The 17642-nt window shown below is 45.5% G+C and overlaps 1 protein-coding gene across 1 annotated transcript in view; it reads right to left on the bottom strand.

The window, feature by feature from the left end:
* Nucleotides 1-17642, bottom strand: part of MOV10L1 (Mov10 like RNA helicase 1) — a gene marked incomplete at its 3' end in the record, with an annotated part of 461653 nt that overhangs the window by 241009 nt on the left and 203002 nt on the right. Inside the window, exons 8-9 of the mRNA XM_082256834.1 lie at nt 15512-15706; nt 13616-13730 (exon numbers count right to left, since the gene is read on the bottom strand). Coding sequence (XP_082112960.1) covers nt 13616-13730; nt 15512-15706 — 310 coding nt within the window. The remainder of the gene's footprint in view (nt 1-13615; nt 13731-15511; nt 15707-17642) is intronic.

Genomic DNA, 17642 nt, shown 5'->3' with positions numbered 1-17642 from the left:
AGCAGCCAAATCCTCCGGGGCTAAAGTGGTTAATGGTGTTATCCAAAGTAGCCCCAAACAGGCGATTGCCTTGAAAGGGCAGATAAATGAGAGCTTTCTTGGTGGCTTGGTCTGCAGATCAATTCTTAAGCCACAGCACATGTCTAATCACTACCGCTGAAACAGAAAGTTTGGACAGCACAGGAGCTGTATCCAAAGAAAATAAACTGCAGCCTCTGGACCAACTGGTCCACTAAATCAACATAAGCAGTTGGAACCTGCTCAATCCCCAGGCCCTGGCGCAAAAGCTTGGCCCATTCAATTAGGGTCTGAGACACCAGGGCTGTGGCCAAGACTGGCTGTAATGCCGAACCAGCCATAGTAAACATGCTGCTTGCCACAGCCTCCGCCTTCCTGTGAGCCGGTTCTTTAGCCACTTTACCACTAAGCCTATTTTTGACACTTTTTGTTTACAAGTTTAAATGAGTATTTTTTGCTAGAAAACTACTTAGAGTCGGTTCACACTATGGCAACACGACTGTACTACTTCGGGGGCGACTTGTGGAGTCCCATGCACCGCGACTTCGGCGCGACATGCACAAACTTCATATAATGAATGTCTATGCAAGTCGCTCCGAGGTCGCCCCGAAGAAGTACAGGACCCTTTTTCTAAGTCGGAGCGACTTGTGTCGCTCCTATTAGAACGGGTCCTGTAGCAGTCAATGGACTGCGAGGGACCGCGAATTGTCAGGCTGACAAGTCGCCTGACCAGTCGCTCTAGTGTGACTCGAGTCTAAAACCCCCAAACATTATATATATATATTTTTTTAGCAAAGACTTGAGAATAAAATGGCGGTCATTGCTATATTTTTTGTCACGCGGTATTTGCGCAGCGGTCTTTCAAATGCCATTTTTTTGGAAAAATTACGAAAAATCACATTTCACTGCATTTAAAAAAAACGAAACAGTAAAGTTAGCCCATTTTTTTTGTATATTGTGAAAGATGATGTCACTCCGAGTAAATCGATACCCAACATGTTACAGTTTAAAATTTCGCACACCCGCGGAATGGTGACAAACTACGGTCAATAAAAATCTCCATAGGCGACGGGTTAACATTTTTTAACGGTTACCAGTTTAGAGTTAGAGTGTAGCTCTTTTTTCTAAATTATTGTTCACGCTCTGGCGATCGCAGCGATACCACCCATGTGTGGTTTGAACAGCGATTTCATTTGCGGAGCGATTTCCATATACATTTTTTCCATGTGCGAACTAACGGCGACGGCTAAATTTTTTCTTTCCCCTATTTATTTTTTTTATTTTATCACGTTTAAAAAAAAAAAAAAATAAAAAATCTGAACACTTTTATTGCTGTCACAAGCAATGTAAACATCCCTTGTGACAGCAATATGCAGTGACAGGTACTCTTTATGGAGGGACCCTAGACCCCTCCACTACACTTCCATGTATTCAAAACGCCGAAAATGGCATTTTGAACACTGTCACTTTTTGAATCTGCCGCTTTTAGCAGCAGAGTAACCCGGATGTGACATCATGGACGCCGTCTCTGGGTTACGTCATCGGAGACCCGATCGAAGCCGCTTCCGGCTTTGATCGTGACTCCATCCAGCCGTCAGGCGTGCCGGCGTGCCCGGGCAAAGCCATGGAAAGGGGGGGGGGGGACATCCCCTCCCGCTCGCCGGGAGAACGATCGAGCGGCTCCCAAGCCGCATCGGTTGTTACCACCGGAAAGCCAACCACCGGCTCTAAAAAACGGTACCGGGATGATGCCTCTAGCTAGAGGCATCACTCCAGTACAACCACACACAATCAGCCGACGTAGGTCTACGTCGCTAGACGTTAAGTGGTTAAAGAATGGGGATTCCTATACTGGGATGGGGCCAGCTCAACTGAGTGTCGGGGTGCCAGGAAACCAGACCACAGTAAGATGCAAGTAAAATAAAGCAGTTTATTAGAGCAACAACAATAAACACACAGCAAGAGAGGAGTGAACTCAGGAACAGCCGGTGAAAAAGTCCAGAGGCGGGTAGTCCTCCAAGCCAGGGTTGAGTCCAGACGCAGGTAATAAGCCGATGCTGGGTCGTCTGCGTGATCGAGAGCCAGGAAAGTCGTCAGCAAAGCCAGGTCATGCACTGGGGAACACGGAGAACAAAAGACTGCCATCAGTGATGCACCTTGGAGAACAAACACATGGGCAAGGACTGCAGGTCGCCAGCTGATATAGTCAGGTGTGCATAATCATCACTGAGCAACGCCCAGGCAGCAGGCTAGTGAAGATGCAAACAGAGTTTATAAGAGAAAGCAGTCTGCACATGTCCAAGATGGCTACCAACAGTAATGCAAGGTAAAACCTTGACACTGAGGGACTTTAGTATGGGAGGAGGAAACCCGCAGGCAGGCCCAACCATACCAGGAGGGTACCCGGGTCCACCCCAAACTGTCCAAAGGGGGGAAGAGGAGGGACTGTACTTACCCTTCCATGGTGAGGGCGACGCTCCAGAAAGAACTCCTCGTCGCGGAAGTAGGAGAGCTGTCGGCCAAGGGGCCGCTGCGACTCGGACCAGTGCCTGGCCGCATGCGACTCTGTGGGACATTTAACTCGCGGGCCAGCCCCTCTTCATGAAGCTATGTCGCGGCCGACCTAGTGCATAGCTGTGGTCTGCACGCGCTGGCTGGTCAGACTGGGGGAACCACTGGATCTAAATTATCCAGCCCGTCGCCCAGCCCAGCAGTTGATCGTAGATTTCCCAAGAGAAAAAGAAGAAAAAAATTGCTAGGCCCAAGAGATCCTAGCAGGGAGCCTAGGTCCTTACTCCTGAATACCTAGAGCAGATAGGAGGGTTATATACCAGCTGGGGACGGCCCATGTACGTAACCAGGTGTTTTTTGTTCTGCCTAGTCCTACTCCTGGAGGAGGCAATATAACCCAGCAGTTATAATTTATGGATTGCTATGTCATTCGATGAATGAAAAAGAAAAAAGTTTTGCCTTCAGTTAACGTACAACTGAACAATCTGATGATAGAAGCCAATTGCTTGCCATGCACAGCTGCTCCAGATTCTATCTGCTTGTTTTGATAAATTCTCATTGGTTACAATTAAGGTTTCTTAACCACTTGCCGCCCGCCCACCGTCAAATGACGGCGGGACGGTGCGGCCATTGTTCTGGGCGGACGTCATATGACGTCGGCCCATTCATGCAGGGCAGGCGCGAGATCGAGTGCGCGCCGCCCTGCACTGCCGGTGTCGGCGTGTCCCCGGGACACAGCCCGTCACCGGCAGGGGGGAAACAGCCAATGGGCATGGCTGTTTCCCACGTAATCGGCTGTGTTTCAATGACATAGCCGATCATAACAGTAACTACCGGAAGAAGACCGCGCGCGATCGGGAGCGCGCAGCGCGGTCATGTTGGTGGCGCTGTGTTCCCTAGGAACACAGCTAGTCACCGAAAGTGGTAAACAGCCAATGACAGTGGCTTTTTACCACGTGATTGGCTGTGAACCCATTCACAGACCATCACAAATGTAAACACAGAGCAGTAACTCACTGCCACTAGCTCTTCTCCCCTCACACACCGTTTCCAGTGTGAGGAGAGCAGAGCCAGAAACAGTGAGGTACTGATCTGTGTCTTATCAGTGTAAAAGCACAAAAAAAAAAAAAAAAGTGTCCCCACACAGTCATCACCCCCCCCCCCCCCAATTGCACCTGTCACCCAACAGTCACCTCATCAGTGCCCAAAAATCGCTACCTATAAAGTGCACCTGTCACCAGAGACTGCCATCAGTATCGCCAGCGGTGCACCTGTCACCCAATGGTGACCAGCGCCCGTCACCTGTCACCCCATCAATCACCATCACCTGTCACCCCATCAGTCATCGTCACCCCATCAGTGATCGTCATCTGTCACCCCATCAATCTTCACCTGTCATCCCATCAGTCATCTGTCACCCCATCAGTCATCGTCATCTGTCACCCCAGTCATCGTCACCCCATCAGTGATCGTCATCGGTCACCCCATCAGTCATCGTCACCTGTCAACCCATCAGTCATCGTCATCTGCCAACCCATCAGTGACCGTCACCTGCCACCTATCAGTCACCTGCCACCCATCAGTGATCATCCGCAGTCAACCGTCACCCGTCGCACAGCCCATCACAGCCAGCATGTCAAAAAGGGTGTACAGCGGCGAGGAGGTGTTTCAGATCCTCTCTATGACTGAGGAGAGCACCGGGGCGCTCTCATCAGTATCCGAATCCGATTCGGAATTTGAAGTCGCTAATAGTAGCGGATAGGAGATGGACTCGGAGGAAGAATGGATCCCTCCCAAAAAGGGCACGGCGCTCTGGAAACCAGAGAGCCACAAGGGATACACCCCAGGATCCTATGCCCAGTACCAGCACTGCCACCACCAGTACACCCCAGGATCCTATGCCCAGGCCCAGTACCAGCACTACCACCAGCGATACACCCAGGAGCGAATGCCCAGGCCCAGCACCAGCGCTGCGGCATCACTCACAATTTCAAATCCCCCTTCTACCAGCACTGGAGTGTCACATATCCCAAGAGCCAGGGCCACTACCCACCTCCCAGATGATCTTGCCAACCCAAGATGGCTGCCCTCCAACTCGGGATCAGCAAATATTCCCCCTTTTACCGCACAGCCAGGTGTGCAGGCCAATACAAAGAATTTTTCGTTAATTGATTTTCTCCATTTATTTTTGCCCAACAATTTTCTGCAATACATCGTGAACCAGACAAATCTGTATGCCCAGCAGTTTATTGTAAACAACCCCCAATCTTCCTATTGAGTGGAGAGAGTTAACCTTGGAGGAGTTCAAAATGTTTTTGGGCCTCACGATAAACATGGGGGTTACAAAAAAAAAATGAAGGACATGCCTATTGGTCCACCCACCCCATACACAGTATGCCCATATATTCCGCCCTAATGTCCAGGTATGAAATTATCATGCGCTTCCTTCATTTCAGTGACAACAGCCAGTGACATCCACCCCCCCCCCCCCCAAAATCATCCAAATTTTGACAAGCTATATAAAATTCGCCCCCTCATAAATTTTCTTTCCCAAAGTTTTGCAGAACTTTACGTCCCTGATCAAAATATATGTGTAGATGAGTCCTGCTACACTTCACAGGCCGGCTAGGAATAAAGCAATACATTCCGAGCAAAAGGTCCAAATATGGGGTCAAATTCTATAAACTGTGCGACAGAGCTACGGGATATCTGTATGTGTTCTGCATATACGAAGGAAGAGATTCCCAGCTCGATCCCCCTGACTGCCCGGCCTACATGGGCACAAATGGAAAGGTTGTATGGGACTTGGCGTACCCACTGCTGAGGAAAGGTTACCACATATACCTGGATAATTTTTATACCAGCCTGCCCCTCTTCAAACATCTGTACCTTGAAGGAACCCTGGCCTGCGGAACCACCAGGAAGAACAGGAAGGGCTTTCCACAATCCTTAGTGAATAAAAGAATGAGAAAGGGGGAAATAGCAGCCTTGAGAAACAACTAAGTGCTGGCCTTGAGATGGAAGGATAACAGAAATGTGTACATGATGTCCTCCATTCATAACGACACCACAGTTGAGGTTCGAAGAAGAAGAGGTCCCATTGAAAAGCCAACGTGTGTCCAGGATTACAATCTTTACATGGGGGGGTGGATTTTAACGACCAAATGATTCAGCCCTACTTTGCAACTTTCTTGTACCAGAATCGGGACTTCCTTGTTGCTATTTATTTATTTCAATTGACCTTTTATAACGCTTGAAAGCCCCATCTCCTTCCTAAAATTCATTGAAGAAACTGTCACGACCCTCATCTACCCACAAGGACTCCCCCAAGAAAACCTTCGCTCTGAGGCTGTTAGCCGACTTAGTGAGCGCCACTTCCCAGACCACCTTCCACCGTCTGAAGCAGGCCGAAGACGCCAAAAAAGATGCCGTGTATGCAGCAAAAGGGGCTTTCGTAAAGATACCAGCTTCTATTGTCGGTACTGTCCCTCCAAACCTGGCCTGTGCATTGGAGAATGCTTCACACGTTATCATACATCCATAAATTACTAGCCCATTTCCCCGTTTTCATCTGTGCTGACCAATTTTCCTCATATAACCATGCCACTGCCTTCCACATAAACTGACCCTGGCCTGTTTTTCCACTATGCCTCTGCCTACTGTTTGGACTGCTTTCACATGAACTGACCCTGGCTTGTTTTACCGATTATGCTTCTTCTTACTGTTTGGATTGCTTCCCTGTGAACTGACCCTGGCCTGTTTTTTCAACTACGCTTCTGCCTGCCGCTTGGATTGCTTGCACGTGAACTGACCCTGGCTTGTTTTACTGACTATGCTTCTGCCTACCGCTTGAACTGATCTGTCGCCCCCTGCTACTGTAGTACACAGGGGTCTCACATATGTAAGGGGCTCCAGAGTTGTTTTTCCGGATAGAGAAAACCAATTTTTTTGGTTCTCTCTAGGTTTCGTAAGTTCCGGATTAGGGTCTGGAGTCCGGAGGCTTCAAAGAGATTTGGGTGGGAGAAGCCTCTACCCCTGTCCCTAGGTCTTACCTGACCAAGGCCCTCAGCTGACTTACTACCATCATGCCTCTGCCTGCTGCATGATATTAGCTGTAGCAAGAGGCAGTATGTCAATGAAGGGCTGGAGAGTGGTACAATGATTGTCTGCAGTGTACCGGGACCAGACTTGTATAAAGTACTCTAAATTTCTACTTGAGTAAAAGTACAAGTGCTCGATCAAAAAGTGACTTAAGTAGAAGTGGAAGTGCTCGCAGAAAAAATTACTTAAGTGGAAGTACTAAAGTATTCAACATTTTACTTAAGTACTAAAAGTAAAAAGTACCAGTAGTTTTGAAAAAAAAATTCTACTCAAGTACTGAAAGTAGAAGTAGAAGTACTGTGTTATGTAGTTATTAAAGAAAGAAGTCAAAAGTTTGAACATCACATTGTTTTTTATTATTTCAAATGATTTATTCAAATGATTAACCTAAAGGACAATCACAATTCCTTAGGCTGTAACTTTTTGTAAACAAAAAAGTATATCCCTCCCTTCCCCTTTTAAAGCATCCCTCCTCTTCCCTGCCTGTTTTTTTTCTCCACAGCTTATTGGTGCGCAAAATCATATATTAACCAATGTGATATGCAACAATATATTCCAATAATGAAATAAAGGAAGAGTGTATGAAATCTAAGTCAATAAAAAGTTCAAAATATTGTGAATCTTCAAATATATATATGTGATAAAACAAGATGAATATAATTTCATATCTGCTGTTAATGGGAAAGCACCTCCCAACCAGGGCCGGCCTTAGGTGTTCAAGCGCCCTGTGCGAGCTGATCCTGTGGCGCCCCCACCAGCGCCCTGCACATTTTTTTCTTGCACTTTTTTTGCACTTCATTTGACTTTTCTTTTTTATGATCACTGCAAACTTAGCCCCCCTTACATTAGAGACCCCCCTTACATCAGAGACCCCCCAATGGAGCCCCTCTTACAACAGAAACCCCCCAACGGAGCCCCCTTACAACAGAAACCCCCCACAGAGGCCCCACTTACATCAGAGACCCCCCCCACACAGAGCACCCTTACAGCAGAGACCCCCCAGCCCCCACACAGAGCCCCCCTTACATCAAAAACCCTCCACACAGAGCCCCCCTTACATCAAAAACCCTCCACACAGAGCCCCCTTACATCAGATACCCCCATATAGAGCCCCCTTTACATCAGAGACCCCCCCACACAGAGCTCCCCTTACATCAGAGACCCCCACACAAAGCCCCCCTTACATCAGAGACCCCAACACAGAGCCCCCTTACATCAGAGACCATCCCCACACAAAGCCCCCCCCCATAGAGCCCCCCCTTACATCAGAGCCCTTCCACACAGAGCTCCCCTTACATCAGAGCCCCCCACATCAGAGCCCTCCCACACAGAGCCCCCTTACATCAGAGACCCCCACACATCAGAGACCCCCCACACAGAGCCCCCTTACATCAGAGACCCCCCACATCAGAGACCCCCCACATCAGAGACCCCCCACATCAGAGACCCCCCACACAGAGCCCCTTTACATCAAAGACCCCCCACACAGCGCCCCCTTACATCATCAGAGACCCCCACACAGAGCCCCCTTACATTAAAGACCCCCCACACAAAGCCCCCTTTACAACAGAGACCCCCCACACAGAGCCCCCCTTACATCAGAGACCCCCCACACAAAGTCCCCTTACTTTAGAGACCCCTCACACAAAGCCCACCTTACATCCAGAGACCCCAACACGAGCCCCCTTACATCAGAGACCATCCCCACAGAGCCCCCCTTACATCAGAGCCCCCCCATAGAGCCCCCCACAGAGCTCCCCCTACATCAGAGCCCCCCACATCAGAGCCCTCCCACACAGAGTCCCCCTTACATCAGAGACCCCCCACACAGAGACCCCTTACATCAGAGACCCCCACACACAGCCCCCTTACACCAGAGACCCCCCACACAGAGCCCCCTTACATCAAAGACCCCCCACACAGCGCCCCCTTACATCAGAGATACCCCACACAGAGCCCTCTTACATCAAAGACCCCCCACACAAGACCCCCCACACAAAGCCCCCTTTACAGAGACCCCCCCACACAGAGCCCCCCTTACAGAGACCCCCCACACAAAGCCCCCATACTTTAGAGACCCCTCACACAAAGCCCCCCTTACATCCAAAGACCCCAACACAGAGCCCCCTTACATCAGAACATCCCCACAGAGCCCCCCTTACATCAGAGCCCCCCCCATAGAGCTCCCCTTACATCAGAGCCCCTCCACACAGAGCTCCCCTTACATCAGCGCCCTCCCACACAGAGCCCCCCTTACATCAGAGACCCCCCCTTACATCAGAGACCCCCCCTTACATCAGAGACCGCCCACACAAAGCCCCCCCTTACATCAGAGACCCCCCCATGTTTCCCTTAACCAAGATGGCCGCCAGTGCCTCAATCGCACTGCGCATGCGCACGTGCCTCTACTGCGCGGCTGCCGGAATCCCCGCCTCCCAGCGCTGAGACGTCAGCGAATGGAGACAAGGAGGGGAGGAGCGGAGTTGCCGAAGGCCGCCACACATGTCAGAGCACTGAGAGGCGCATGTGGGAGCACTCCACGCCGGCCCAGCGGAAGCCTGGAGCGGAACAACGCTACCCAAATGGCCAGAGACCAGGTACCCATGAAAAAGGGGGGGTATCTTTACCTTTGCCTTCCTATAGAAAAGGGGAGGGGGGAAGGCAGAATAGGGAGGATAATTGAAAGAGTAGGAGAGAGCAGTAAGGAGGGAAACCAAACAAAAAAGAAAAAGGGAAAGGCAGAGAAAAGTAACGAGTAACGATGCAGCACAAAAAAAAATATCGGAGTAGAAGTATCGAAAAAATGTATTGAAGTAAAAGTAGGAGAAAAAAATTCTACTCTAGGAAAGTACAGATACCGCATTTCCATACTTAAGTACAGTACTTAAGTAGTTCTACTTCGTTACTATACATCTCTGACCGGGACCAATATTATGACTGTGCTGACCATGTCTTTGCCTGGAAAATTCCTTTGGACAAATGCTGCGGCTGTGCTGACAATATCCCAGTATTGACTATAGACTATATTCCTGCCTGCTGCCTGGAAAATTGCTATTGTTGTCGCTAAGCATGTCCCTGCCTGCTGCCTGGACTAATGCTCTCCTCTGTGGACAACTGCACTACTAAAACCACAGGTAATAATTTTTTTTACACTTTCCTTTATAGAATGTATTTTGTAGTGTACAGTATTTCTTGGTATGTACATGCTATGTGTTAAAAATGTGAGGGGCCTTCAAAAATTATAGGTTGTCAGGACATTAGATGTGCATTTTATGTTCTCAGAATGCCTGACGGTGCTACTTGAATGTTGGGCCTCTGTATGTGGTCAGGCTATGTAAAAGTCTCACACGTGTGGTATTGCCATGATTAGGAGGAGCAGCAGAATGTATTTTGGGGTACAATTTTTGCTATATACATGCAGCCACTTACTGACCGCCTAACGACTATATACATCGGCCATTTAAAGCTAAATACGGTATTTTTTTAAACGGCAGGCAGTCGGCTATCAGATAAGGGTGGTCCCATTGGCAGATTCGCCGAAACGGTGCATGGGAAGGGGTGCCCCCCCCCCCTAGACGTTTTCCCAGCTTACTGGACGCGCCGGCAGCGGGGAAAACTATCCCGGATCCTCAGAGACAGGAAGTTGAGTGAGGGCAAGATGGCCCTCACTCGACTCTATGGTCTTGGAGGACCAGAGCTACGTCAAAAGTCGTTGCCTAGCAACCAGTTTAAAGGGCCGTTTTTTTTGTTTTTGTTTTTCTTTTTCAACAATTTTTTTTTTTGTTTTTGTTTTTGTAGTTGTGAGGTCTTTTTGACCCTAGATCTCACAATAAAGAGGACCTGTCATGCCTATTTCTATTACAAGGGATGTTTACATTCCTTGTAATAGGAATAAAAATGATCAAAACATTTTTTAAAAAATAAAAAATTAAATAAAATAAATAGAAAAAAAAAAAAATTAAAGCGCCCTGTCCCCGTTAGCTTGCGCGCAGAAGCGAACGCATACGCAAGTCCCGCCCACATATGTAAACGGTGTTCAAACCACACATGTGAGGTATTGCCGCGATCATTGGAGTGAGAGCAATAAATTTGAGCCCTAGACCTCCTCTGTAACAAAGCTGGTAACCTGTAGAATTTTTTAAAATGTTGCCTATGGGGATTTTTAAGTACCAATGTTTGGCGCCATTCCGCGACCGTGTGCAATATTGAAGCATGACATGTTGGGTATCTAATTACTCGGCGTAACATTATCTTTGACATTATGGAAAAAAATTGGGCTAAATTTACTGGTTTCTTATTTTTTAATTCAAAAAAGTGAATTTTTTTCAAAAAAATTGCATTTGGAAGACTGCTGCGCAAATATGGTGTGATAAAAAATATTGCAACGATCTCCATTTTATTCTCTAGGGTCTCTGCTAAAAAAAAATATATAATGTTTGGGGGTTCTAAGTAATTTTCTAGCAAAAAAATTATTTTAGCTTATAAACACCAAGTGTCAAAAATAGGCCCAGTCTTAAAGTGGATAAATGGTCAACTTTGTGTAAAGTGCTACTTGGATGTTGGGCCTCTGTATGTGGCTAGGCTGTGTAAAAGTATTACACATGTTGTATCGCCATACTCAGGAGGAATAGCAGAATGTATTTTGGGGTGCAATTTTTGCTATGTACATGCTATGTGTTCGAAATATTGCATACATGGACATCTTTGTGTAAAAAAAAAAAAAAAAAGCATTTTCATTTTCTTTCCACATTTTCCAAAAACTTGTGGAAAAAAATGACATGTTCAAAAGACTCATTATGCCTCAAAAATTATACGTTGGGCTGTTTTCTTTCCAAAATGGGGTCATTTTATGGGGGTTTCCATTGTCCTGGTGCTCCAGGGCCTTCAAAAGTGCAATAGTTTGTCAGGAAATTATATGTGTAATTTGTGCTCCTAGAATGCCGAACCTACTTGGGATGTTAGGCCTCTGTATGTGGCCAGGCTGTGAAAAAGTCTCACACATGTGGTATTGACATATTCAGGAGGAGTAGCAGAATGTATTTTGGGGTGCAATTTTTTGCTATGTGCATGCTAGGTGTTGGAAATATTGCATAAATGGACAACTATGTGTAAAAAAAAAATGCATTTTCATTTTCTTTCCAGTTTCCAAAAGCTTAAATTTAAGGGGGTCTGAATACTTTCCGTACCCACTGTATGTGTAATTTGTGCTCCTAGAATGCCGGACGGTGCTACTTGGATGTTAGGCCTCTGTATGTGGCCAGGCTGTGAAAAAGTCTCACACATGTGGTATCACCATACTCAGGAGGAGTAGCAGAATGTATTTTGGGGTGCAATTTTTGCTATGTACATGCTATGTGTTAGAAATATTGCATAAATGGACAACTTTGTGTAAAAAAAAAAAAAAGCATTTTCATTTTCTTTCCACATTTTCCAAAAAAATTACATGTTCAAAAGACTCATTATGCCTCAAAGATTATACCTTGGGGTGTTTGCTTTCCAAAATGGGGTCATTTTATGGGGGTTTCCATTGTCCTGGTGCTCCAGGGCCTTCAAAAGTGCGATAGGTTGTCAGGAAATGATATGTGTAATTTATGCTCCTAGAATGCCGGACGGTGCTACTTGGATGTTAGGCCTCTGTATATGGCTAGGCTGTGAAAAAGTCTCACACATGTGGTATCAACATACTCAGGAGGAGTAGTAGAATGTGTTTTGGGGTGTAGTTGCAAGTATACATGTGCTGTGTGAGAGAAATAATCTGTTAATACGGCAATTTGTAAAAAAAAAAAAAAAAAAATCTTCATTTTGCAAAGAATTGTGGGAAAAAATTACAACTTCAAAAAACTCACCATGCCCCTTATTAAATACCTTGGAATGTCTACTTTCCAAAAAGGGGTCATTTGGGGGATATTTGTACTTTCCTGACTTTTTAGTGTCTCAAGAAATGAGATAGGCCTTCAGTACATCAGGTGTGATCAAGTGTGATCAATTTTCAATGATTCGCACCATAGCTTGTGGACTCTATAAAACTTTTACAAAGACCAAATAATATACACTTACTTGGGTTATTTTTAACAAAGATAAGTATCAGTATAAATTTTGGCCAAAATTTGTGAAGAAAAATTACTAATTTGCAAAATTTTATGACAGAAACAAAGAAAAATGCGTTTTTTCACGATATTTTCATTTTTTTTTATTTATAGCACAAAAAATAAAAAACCCAGTATTGATTAAATACCATCAAAAGAAAGCTCTATTTGTGTGAAAAAAAAGGCACACATTTTTTATGGGTACAGTGTTGCATGACTGAGTAATTCTCAAAGTATGAGAGCACTGAAAGCTGAAAATCGGTCTGGGCAGGAAGGGGGTGAAAGTGCACTGTAGGCAAGTGGTTAAACACTGCATACATTCAAAACTAATAATTATTACCACTAAACCAAGCCAATCTTGGAGCTAAAGGAAAGACTACCTGGCCACTACTTAAACCATGCTTGCCTTTTGCTCTGACTCACTTTGCCAACATTTTGTAATGAAACGCTTTCTGACCCTTCTCTGTACTGTGGCAGGCCCAAAAACAGCTGGATTCCCTGTAGCCGTGGCACCATACTGTCTGTGCCCAGAGCTTTCAGGGTTGGTCAATGCATTGTCCACTGGGCAGAGAGTTCCCACCCACCAGCCAGAGAGAGACATGAGGCAGAGCTGTGGGGTCAGGTTATAGAATAACCCAAAAGTGTTTCGCACATTGTACAGCAATTGCCAAGTGATTTGGATTCCAAATCTTGAAGTGTGAATGGAGCCTAAAACCCAAGTTGTTGGGAAAGGTTTTCTTCCACTTAAATGAGCTGATCACAATTTGTCTCATTAGAATTCATGCAGCCATGCAAGCGAGCCATGTATAGCCTTTGAGCTTTTTTTTTTTTTTTTTTTTTTTTTAACAGCATTAGTATAAAAGCAACAATAAATTGAACAGACCATATAAAAGACTTACTTCGCCTAGGCAAGGTTCTATTGCCAATATATCCATATTTTGTTCAATGCATTTCTGCAGCCTCTCTGGGATTGTATAAAATGGAATAAAACTGGGAAGACGTCTTCTTGATGTCCTATTAAAATACAAGATGCCCCAAATTAATCCAAAACACTTAGTATATATTGTGAGGACAATGTCAGAACTTTATACATTTGTAAAAGTGTATCAGGAAAAAAATAAAATAGGAAAAATTATCCAACTTTTTTTTACAGATCACTGAAATCTGGTATGGGGTAATATATATAGTGTTGCCTTTTTGGCAGCACTGCACAGTATTTTACATGTGCCCATTGCAATGGGATAAGAAGCAGCAACACCCAAATGTACAACATTAAAAAAGCTTTAGCTATACACTCGCCGGCCACTTTATTAGGTTCACCTGTTCAATTGCTTAACCACTTGCCTACTGTGCACTTAAACACCCTTCCCATCCAGGCCAATTTTCAGCTTTCAGCACTGTCACACTTTGAATGACAATTGCGCGGTCATGCTACACTGTACCCATATGAAATTTTTATCATTTTTTTCACACAAATAGAGCTTTCTTTTGGTGGTATTTAATCATCTCTGGGTTTTTTATTTTTTACAAAAAAAAAGAATAAAGTCAGAAAATTTTGAAAAAAAAAAAAAAGTTTCTTATTTTCTGCGAGTAAATTTTGAAAATACATTTTTCTCCTTCACTGATGTGCGCTGATGAGGCGGCACTGATAGGCTGCACTGATGAGGTGGCACTTATGGGCACTGATGAGGTGGCACTTATGGGCACTGATGAGGAGGTACTAATATGCCGCACTGATGAGCACTGATAGGCGGCACTGATGAGCACTGATAGGCGGCACTGCTGGGCACTGAGAGGCGGCACTGACGGGCACTGATAGGCGGCACTGATGGGCACTGGCAGGTGGCACCGATGGACACTGACGGGTGGCACTGATGGGCAGCACTGATGAGCACTGATGGGCAGCACCATCAGTGCCCACACTTAGTGCCCATAGTGCTGCCAGTCAGTGCTCATCAGTGCCTAGATGAGCAGGCACTGACTAGCAGCACTATGGGCACTGATTGTGGGCATTGATGGGGGGCACTGATGGCGGGCACTGTGGGCACTGATGGCGGGCACTGTGTGTTTTTTTACCTTTAGTAATCAGGGCACTGGTGATCAGTGCCCTGATTACATCGCTGTGTGTCCCCGGCGGCTGACGGCTCCCCCTCCTTCCTCACACTGCAGTCTCTGTGTGAGGAAGGAGCGCCGGCGATGAGAGATGATCTCATATGTTTACATATGAGATCATCTCTCATTGGACGGCTTGATCACGTGGTGAATGGCCGCTGTGATTGGCCATTCACCACGATCTGTGATCGGCCGTGTCCAAGGGACACGGCCGACACAGATTCTCCCCGATGCGCTCACAAAGTTTAAATCAACCCAAACTGGTTTCTTGAACATGACAAGGAGTTCACTGTACTCCAATGACCTCTGCAGTCACCAGATCTCAATCCAATAGAGCACTTTTGGGTTTCAGTGGAACGGAAGATTCGCATCATGGATGTGCAGCTGACAAATCTGCAGGAACTACATGATGCTATCATGTCAATATTTACCAACATCTCTGGGGAATGTTTCCAACCTCTTGTTAAATCTATGCCATGAAGATTTAAGGAAGTTATGAAGGCAAAAGGGGGGTCCAACCTGGTACTAGCAAGGTGTACCTAATAAAGTGGCCAGTGAGTGTATATGCAAGTAAGGTTTCAGATACAAAAGAGCAGAATGTGCTTGACAGGTGGTTTGCAAAATTCAGTAAGCAAAGGCAGGATACTCTTCTTTTAATTTTAAAATCATATTCAAGCACATGCCTTTTTTGTGGAGCATAAAGATTAATGCTGCGTTTACATTCTGGTTCCTGCATGGTTTTGTGGTTTCTAGAAGAATATTCTTTAGAAGGCAGCAATAGGAATTCCTCTTCACTTTCAATTGTAGCTTCAACGTAGCGTCCGATCACAAAGTCTTGGAAACAAAATAAAACAAGCTCTTTGCATCGTCCTGGATTTCTGAGGAATAAAACAGAATTCATTATTTCTAAAACCTCTCCAGTTTTATTTTTATGCACACACTAATAAGGCATAACAATGTAAAGAGTATATATCAGCACAAGTAAAAGAGGATATCAGCACACATTACATGTTTAAATCCTTCAATTAAAAATAAAGCTACATACATTTAAAAACATGCCACACATATTAAAGGTTTTCAATTAAAGTGGTTGTAAACCTCTGACATAAAATATGAATAAAGCATATCCCGCTACAGTACACTTGTTTCAATTAATTGCACTAAGGGGTTGATTTACTAAAGACAAATAGACTCGGTGCTTTGCAAAGTGCAGTTGCAGCTCTGCGGACTTCCATCATCCAATCCTGTGCGAATAAAAATGCTGTTTATTTAAATTTTATTGGGTACTCTTTGCAAAGTGAAGCTTTACCTAATTTTCTAAGCTCTGGAGCAACTGCACTGTAAAATTTCACAGTCTATTTGCCTTAGTAAATCATATGCTAAGTGTCATTTCTGTTTGCTGTGTCTTTCATCTGCTATTGGCATGAATCACTTCTGACAAGTTTTCCTGACACCAACATTAAAAAGGTGACAGGCGAGGGATCCCCCCAGATTAACAGCCTCATCTCTGTTCCTGTGTGCTGCGTGGTGGGGAGTGTGCCCCTTCCCTTCAATCAGCTCCCAGAGCTCTCCTCACTAAGTGTAATTTCAGCTCATCGCCCTCTTTTTTTATCACAGCCCAGACAAGCTTTATAAATTCAGGATGTAGAGAAGATAATACTGCAGATAAAAATGTACAACTTTTGCAGATAAAAGAAACCACAGGAGATTACTGTGGACTGAACTGCACTCTCCCACAGGTGGTGCGTGTCTAATTGGGAGGAAGAAATGGGATTTTTGACTTACTGTAAAATCCATTTCTCTGATGTTCATTGACGGACACAGCTCCTGATTCTTCTTAACCATTGGGTTATACTGCCCCCTACAAGAGTAGGACACTAGGCAGGAAAAAGCTTGACTATGCCTATGGGCAGTCCCAGGGGGTATACATCCACACTCAGCTATAGGCACTCAGTTTTGTTACAAGCAGTGTCAGAAGTAAGCCAACTCCACAGAGGGGTGGGTGCTGTGTCCGTCAAACATCAGAGAAATGGATTTTACGGTAAGTCAAAAATCCCATTTTCGCTTTCGTTGATTGACGGACACAGCTCCTGATTTTTCCTAACTATTGGGATGTCCCAAAGCAGTGTTAAGTATGAGGGTTGGGAAAACATAAAAAAAAAACTCCCGAGGCTAACCATAGCCAACCAGGTAATATGGAGTTCAACCAAACAACTGGAGCTCACAAAAAAAAACAATACACCCTCAAAGAGGACCAGGTTCTCTAAACAGCAGCCTGCAAAAACTTGCGGCCAAACGAAGCTTTCGCAGATGCCAACACATCCACTTTATAAAACTGTAAAAAAGTGTGCACAGACGACCAGATGGCCGCCTTGCAAACCTGCATCACTGATGCCGAATGACTGAAGGCCCAGGAGGCACTAAGCGCCTAAGAAGAGTGTGCCTTAACAGGGAAAGGAGGAACCCTAATTTAATAGGGCTGAATCACTGTCTGATCCATCTGGAAATGGTCACAGCAGAAACGGCCAGCCTTTTGCAAGGTCCAACCGTGAGTACAAATAGTGAGTCAGACTTCCTAAAAGACTCTGTAGCTGCCAGGTACACCCTGATTGCCCAAACCCCATTCAGGGAATGCAGAGCAATTTCCTTAGGATGTTTAGGTCTGGGACATAGGGAAGGCAACACAATGTCTTTATTCAAATGGAAAATCAGAGACGACCTTTGGAAGGAACAACAGACAGGAACGAAGAACCATCTTAGCTCAGTAAACCAACAGGTAATGTGAACGACAGGACAACACCGCCAGCTCCGACA

The sequence above is a fragment of the Pelophylax lessonae genome (assembly GCF_965119305.1).
Source record: "Pelophylax lessonae genome assembly, chromosome: 4".
Lineage (NCBI taxonomy): Eukaryota > Metazoa > Chordata > Amphibia > Anura > Ranidae > Pelophylax > Pelophylax lessonae.
This window is presented reverse-complemented; position numbering and strand designations above follow the sequence as displayed.